The sequence below is a fragment of the Etheostoma spectabile genome, unplaced genomic scaffold, assembly GCF_008692095.1.
Source record: "Etheostoma spectabile isolate EspeVRDwgs_2016 unplaced genomic scaffold, UIUC_Espe_1.0 scaffold00014348, whole genome shotgun sequence".
NCBI classification, from domain to species: domain Eukaryota; kingdom Metazoa; phylum Chordata; class Actinopteri; order Perciformes; family Percidae; genus Etheostoma; species Etheostoma spectabile.
This window is the reverse complement of record NW_022604019.1, coordinates 124-7,500: the sequence shown is the minus strand read 5'-3', so window position 1 is coordinate 7,500 and position 7,377 is coordinate 124. Positions and strand designations below refer to the sequence as shown.

The window sequence follows — 7,377 nt, the reverse complement described above, 5'->3', positions numbered from 1 at the left end:
CCTTTGATTGGCTGATACAGATGAAGAGGACGGAGTGGTTTGTGAAGACGAAGACTGTCCGGCTGGGGAAACAGAGGGGGCGGGACAGGTTTTGGGCCGAGGAGGGGTCGTCTGGTTGGCTGGAGGCGGCGGTCGCCCAGGGGTGGATTTGATTGGTGGAGGACGAAGGGGGAGGAGCTTTGCGCTTGAAGGCCTGGAGAGAAAGAGGGAGATTGATTTATGGCACCAATCAACAACAACTTAATATAAAATTGAAAAGGAAATTTCCAACATGTTTATAATGCTGCATAATCAAAACAATGAAAGGAATCAGACTAGATCTACAACTAACTGGGAAAGTAAACAATCACAATTTTATTATAAACTAATATGTTTGATTTTATGGGACAGTAAAATCACATTTGAAGGATTATTCCCCTCTTGAAGTGTTAGAAATCTCTTCCTCACCGCGGAGGGAGAGGAGGGTCTGAGGAGCTTGGGTTTGCAGGGCTGCTGGTTTCTGGTTTGGTCTGAATCACGGGACCTTTCCTCAGGGCCGGAGCGGGTTGTTTGAGGCCCGGGCTCTGAACCGGGGCCGTCCCTGAAGGTCTGGGGGCTATAGCCGGGGCAGCAGCTGTGGGTTTGGGCGGGACAGGGTTTGAATCTGGAGGCGATGGCGAGACGCCAGAGGGTTTGGGGGCCAGGTGGAGACCACTTGGAGCTGGGGGGTGCAGAGCAGACATCAGGTCACCACCCACTGCTCATATCAGACGCTACAGTGACAACTTTAACAGTTAGGGACAATTTAAAGTGGTGAGTATCAAGATTATGAAGGTAACGAAAGGCTTAAAATGGAGACAAAGTTAGGAGACATGTGAAGGAATAAAATACTAAAAACCAGCCACACTGAACGTCATTTATTCCTCATACTCTTAATTTATTCAACACTCACGGTTTGTAAAGCACCTGAAGAGCTGCCTAATGGGAATTATCTGTCAAGTTAACAATCACATGGCTTGGCTACACACACACACACACACACACACACACACACACACACACACACACACACACCACACACACACACACACCACACCACACACACCCACACACACACACACACACACACCCACACACACACACCACACACACACACACACACACCACACACACACACACACACACACACACAGCTCTTAAGAGAAATATTGTCTATATTTTGATCCAGCTCCAAAGAAATCAATTTATATTGCATCAAGTTGATCCAGACCACATTATTTCTCTCTCTATCTCACACACACACACACACACACACACACCACACACACACACCAACACACACACACACACCACCACACACACACACACACAACACACACACACAACACACACTTACCGCTGGCTCTGCGTGGTGATGTCAGCGCGGCGGTTTGGTCGGGACACCTGGACGGCCACTTCTTAATTTCACTGAAATAAAAAAATTAAAAAAACGAGTCTGAATTTAGACAGAATAACAAAACGTGGGGCCGTTAACGTTAAAGTTCAGTCTCAATCAGCTGGTGAACTCGTGCCAATCTGTTTACATGAGGTTCGGAGGAAGCGTGCTGCTTCCTGTTTACTCAGCTTATCAATCAGATAAGCTGAGTGTGTAGCTGCTGCTGATAAGCTGCGTTTAGCTAAGCGTCATTGAAGGAAATTCAGACTTATTTGCAAAGCAGCTGCAGTGATTACTAGAGATGATTATTTGTTCAGGTATCACCACAGTGAGGCTTCGTAGGGACTGTATGTCAATGTACTTACTAGGAAAGTACATTTTGATGTTATACGGACATACTGTGGTCAGATTCTTTTAGTCACTTTTGATATAACTTTAAAACTTAAGTGTGATGTCAAAAAAGAGCAAAGCGTGGATGAACTGTGTTCTTCTTAGTTAGATCTGGCCATTAATTAAGATGCAATCACCACAAACTATGTGCATAAATTACAGAATGTCATTGTACTTTGTGCAGCTGTAAAATTCAGTTTTTAACATTTGCACATCGTTAGCCTCGTTCAGCCATTCTCAGAGCAAACGAGGGATGGTAAAAGTGAACGATAGAGTGACAACAAAACAGCATTTGAGTCGATTTGTCATGCAAACTTTAGAGAATCAGGCAAGGTTTTGTTGAGCTTGACTAGTTCAATATTTGAACAAAGTTTTGAGTGTTTGATTACATAAAGGAGTGCTTCTCTCTCTCTCTCTCCCTCTCCCTCTCTCTCTCTCTCTCTCTCCCTCCCTCTCCCTCTCTCTCTCTCTCTCTCTCTCTCTCTCTCTCTCTCTCTCTCTCTCTCTCTCTCTCTCTGATATCAGTGTCTCTGATTGCCTCATTATTGAGTGCTAAACAGAGTTTCTTTGTAATCTCAGACTAAACATCTCAGCTCCCACAGGAAGAAAAGGAAAAGACTGAGAACTGAAGACGCAGACGGAGGAAGTGACTCTTCCTTTCTGCCTAGTCTGACATGACAGATACCAATTATGTCTGCAAATAAACTACATGTACCGTGTTGACTAATAAAACACTAAAAGCACGGACAGTCTCTGCACTGAACTTTAAAGCCTAAATATTGACTTTGCATGTCAAACGTTGCTGACCACTTCAAAAGGTCCAGTGTGTTTAGTTGATCACAAACTTCACAAACTTGTCCTTTCCATGAAGATTTTCCACCACCAGCAACTCCAAGTATTCCTCTTGGCTTGAAATTTTACATTTGCATTCACATGAACTGGAGTAGATGCTGCATAATCATGCTCCATCTTGAAATACGTTAGCCGGAGAGGGACATGCAGGACGTACTGCTCGGCCTTTCACATTTTCACTGTCAAATGATCACGCTGTCACACTGCTAACGGATATCATCGGCAAGTTAGAAGAAGGAAACACGGAGGACCACACGTATTCAAAATCCAGATTTCAGGAACCGGAGTCTTCTTCTTCTTCGGCCCAAAGAACTTAAAAAAAGGATATTGAAAAGAGCAAGAGACCAGCTTTTTGAAGCGTGAAGGCTTTGACCTGCGTGGCACGAGAGAGTTGATTGTGATATACTGTATGATCTCAACGTTTGATGGGAGAAATTCCTGCATATCGGACCTTTAAGGGTTAATATGGGGGGGCAGTAGCTCAGTCCGTAGGGGGTTGGGTTGGGAACCGGAGGGTCACTGGAGAGATGCCGCTTCACTTCCTGGGCACTGCCAGGTGCTCTTGAGCAAGGCATCTTCCCCCCCCCCAACCGCTCAGGGCGCTGGTCCAGCTGGCAGCCCCCCCACTCTGACATCTCTCCATTAGTGCATGTATAGGTCCTGAGCATGTGTGTGTATTTCAGGCCTGTGTGTGATTACTAACAAAGTGTGTATGCAGATTGTAAATTGTAATTTCCCCGCTGGGGATTAATAAACAAATTAAAATTAAACTAAATTAATAAGTTCTTCTGTGCTGTTGTTAAAAGTAAACTTATGTTGAGGAAAGAAAACAGGACTGAACCTTGAAAGTGGATAAAAGACGCATTTCCGTATTTTACTGCAAGAGAGACGAAAAACAAATAAATGTACACATCTGAGAAGCTGGGTGCTTTCTTTTCAGATCTGGAGACTCAACGTCTTGTAAATTAAAGGTTGTAGGTCCTGTTCCCACTAACATTAAGACTAACAGTCAGTGTAAAACCTCCACCTGCTGATTTAGAGTCACTCTTACAACATCAGCCAAACGTCTTAAATGTGGAAAACAAACATCTGTTGGCAGTAAAAGACAAATGGAACATGGGGGAAAAGAGATGGAAAACATTATGAAATCTTACTTAGTTGCAGTGTTTTTGGCTTTAAATGTACAGGCTGACTACATAAACAAAACGCACTGACTACTCTGATAAAGGAGAACTAGAAGTCTAAAACGCCCTTTAGTGGTAAATCAGGACACTCAAAATGTCTCACCTCAATTATGCTGAACACAGATTTACGATGAGTCATCATAAAGTTATATTTACGTTGTGTTTTTCCAGATTACTGCCACAATTACCTTCGAAAGTTCCCCCTTGGTGTTTGTTTCGTGCATGTAACACCATTAAAAAGCCAAAAAATTAATCTGTAGCCACACAGAGCAGCGCTGGCCTTTCAGAATAAAATCAACATCCATATTTTGTGGTATTTTTGGTTTAAACATCCAGTTGTAAGTTGCTCACAAAATGTTTACTTAATAGGAGTTTTACTTTTGTAGTTGTTAGGACAAAAACTCTACCTAAGATCTGAGGCTGCAACTGAAAATTATTTTTTATTATCGATTGCTTTCTCTTTAAATCGTTTACTCAACAAAATGTCTAAAAAAAAAGCGAAAACATCACATAGCCCTAAAAGGCCAAGTTTATGTCGCCAAATACTTAGTGTGGCCCAACAACCAGTCACCAAACACCCAAAAAGTATTGTTTTACCATCCCGTAAGTCATAAAAAAATAGCTTATTTAGAAGCTTGAACAAAGGACTTCTTTGGATCCAAAAGGAATCGATCGACTTATTTATTCATCTTTTCAGCGGCTTTGTCACAGTGTTCGAATATTATATCGCAAGAGAAAATAATCGATGTCTCCTTTATTACTTTGAATAGAAAACCCACTTTCCAGCCACTTTCTGACTTGATAGATTTGTTTTTGCCGTTTCTACCAGAAGAAAATAATAAAACTCACCAGTTTGGTCTGCAGCGTCCTGCTGCGTCTCATCACCTCCGGCCTGAGTCTCTGCCGGCGCTCCACTGCAGACCTCCGACGAGGGTCTCGTGGGCAGAGTTAGGGTGACATGCCCAGCCGGCGTGATCTTGTCCTGGGGTTGTGCTCCTAGGCTGGTCCTGGGGGCGACTGGAGGTCTGGGCGGAGGTTTGGGGTCGGCTGAGGAAGGAGTCTCGCTGACAGAGGGGGCGAGTTTGGGTGGTGGAGGCCTCGGGGCCGGCACGGGGGCAGGGGAAGGGGTTCCAGGCGTGAGGGTTTCTCTAGCAGACTGTGGTTTGGGGGATACTGCAGGTTTTACAGTGTTTGTGCAGGGTTCGGGTACCAAAGCTGGAGCAGATTTCAGGGCGCCAGAAGCTGCTGGAGGGTTTAAGTCCGTTTCGGTGCAACCCGAGTCCGCCGTGTCTGCTGTCAAACCCCCGTCCTCCCAGAAATCTTTGCTGGATGGTTTGGGGGCATGGGAAAGATTTTTGGGTTTCGGGGCGACAGCGGGAGGGACGGATTTGGCTGGTTGCCCCTGGAGACGGGGGCGTGGCCGGGGTTCAGGTCTGTTTGCGACCCCAAAGTCTCTGTTTTTACCGTCTGCACAGCTCCCATCAGCCACCTGCTGCTGCTCAAAGGCTTGTATCCTCGCCTTCAGGGTAGCCATGTCCTCCTCGTCCTCGTCTTCGTCCCCGCTCTCCGATTGGCTGTGCTCGCTGCTGTCGCTGCGGCGCTCGGGGAAGCCCCAGTCGTCTGCGCTGAAGGCCTGGAGCAGCTCCTGGAGGTACTTGCCCTGACTCACGTCCCGGTTGGCGGCGGCGTCCGATCCCGCGCGGGCCGCTAGCGTGGCCAAACCGTCCTCTCGCAGTTTCACCAAAGTCTGGACTTTGACGTCGCTGCCGATAGGCGCGCTGAGCCTGGAGCGCAGGCGGGGGCGTGGCCTGGGACGCTCCAAGGGGACGGGAGAGGAAGCGGTGGGAAGAGCGGCCGCGTCAACAGCAGCAAGCGACCGATCCCATTGGCCAGGTTCGAGGGTCAGTGAAGAGGTCGCAGCACTGTGTGTGAGCGGAAGTGTGTGTGACCGGGTGTGTGTCTGGTACCACGCCGTCACCGTCAACGGAGGGGAGTGCTGATTGGCTGGCAGCGATGATGTCGTCGGCGACGGTGATGATGTCGTTGTCAACGTCGGCCGGTTTGCGAGGGTGAGGGACAGGCGGCAATAGTGGTCTCACTGGTCTTCTTTCTGCACACAAACACACACATTTTAAATAAATAACAGTTTTTCTTCAAGAGAAAGTTGAGTTTCAAAGCCCTTCCAGATGTTTCTCTCCACAAGACTGAAGTTATTTGCATCATGTACTGTCGATGTAGTGAACACTGGAGTACCTACAGTCTTGAGCGTTTAAAAACTGGGAAAATATGTATAAAAAGTACATTTAGAGCATAAACAACGAGCGATTAATCCCACGTTAACTACTGAACACTACTGCAGTTAATTTCAATAGAAAAATCTATTGACAGATGTATTATTAACCCTCGTGTTGTCTTTGGGTCATCTTTCACAGTGTTTTATATCAGAAATATGGGTTTCTTTCAACCAAATTGCCCCAAAAATAACATGGATGATTCCATACAGCGTTCTTCAGGGAAAATGAATGACTACTGTCACTGAATTTTTTGGGGTGTTTTATTTAATCTTATAGCATTTGAAGTATTTTTTATGGTTTCCAAACAGTATCCGGACTAAACTTTGACATCTACCCATCTGAGATCCACTCAGCATCCTCTGATCTTACTATTAGCCAAAATAATTCATAATTTCTGCCTTCTTAACTAAAAACGTATATGTATAATTTGATATAAATGAGGTTTGTTGACCATGAATTCCAAGAATAAGTGTAAAACCTGTTGTTAAACCAGCTCAGGTTTAAAAAAAAGAAGAAGAAAAAAAGCACCAAAAGCTGGAAAAAGTGACAAAAATAAATCAGCAAAAGCGACAAAAACACTGGAAAAGCACCAAAAAATATTAATTTTCAATTTTGACCTGGAAGGACAAGTTCATGGTTAACGGGAAGACAAAAAACCCAAATGAGCACCCTCTCACCCTGAGAGTCCTGAACGGTCCGGGGTTCAGGGGCAGATCCTGGGTCAGTCTGCGTGGCGATGGTTATCGTAGAAGCTGGACGTGATGAGGATGAGGAGGAGGAGGAGGAAGGAGGATGAGGAGGAGGAGGGAGAACCTGCTCCTGTGTCTTCTCCCTGATCACCTCCTCATAGGACGGCGGAGGCTGAGGAGGTGACAACAACACAACAACAACACAACAACAACACAACAACAACAACAAAGGAGAATTAGCGCCAACCAGTCCAGCTGCAGTCTGTCCAGACTCATCTAATATATGAAGAGACGACTTTGAAGCAATTTAATAAAAAGGCATTAAGTGTATTTTTTGGCAAAACATGTCACTTTACATCTATCTTCAAAACAAACACCAGTTGTTGGGTTTTTTGTTCCTGAGTTATGGCGTTGAGTGGTGTTTTTTTGCAGAACATTACTCTGTCTAAGGAGTGTGGATATGTACGGTATTTTACATGGTAAAAGGAATGTTATTATACAGTATTTACATAATTAACATAATTAGGAATTGCAATGGTGAAAAGTACTAATAA

The 7,377-nt window shown here is 45.1% G+C and overlaps 1 protein-coding gene across 1 annotated transcript in view; it reads right to left on the bottom strand.

The window, feature by feature from the left end:
- LOC116679460 (SH3 domain-containing protein 19-like) overlaps positions 1–6,995 on the bottom strand; it is a gene marked incomplete at its 5' end in the record, with an annotated part of 15,226 nt that extends 8,231 nt beyond the window's left edge. Inside the window, 7 exon segments of the mRNA XM_032509110.1 lie at positions 1–193; positions 448–700; positions 1,376–1,405; positions 1,408–1,446; positions 4,690–5,741; positions 5,743–5,950; positions 6,812–6,995. The exon segment at positions 1–193 is cut by the window's left edge and continues 69 nt beyond it. Coding sequence (XP_032365001.1) covers positions 1–193; positions 448–700; positions 1,376–1,405; positions 1,408–1,446; positions 4,690–5,741; positions 5,743–5,950; positions 6,812–6,995 — 1,959 coding nt within the window.
- Between the last annotated feature and the right edge of the window lie 382 nt (positions 6,996–7,377).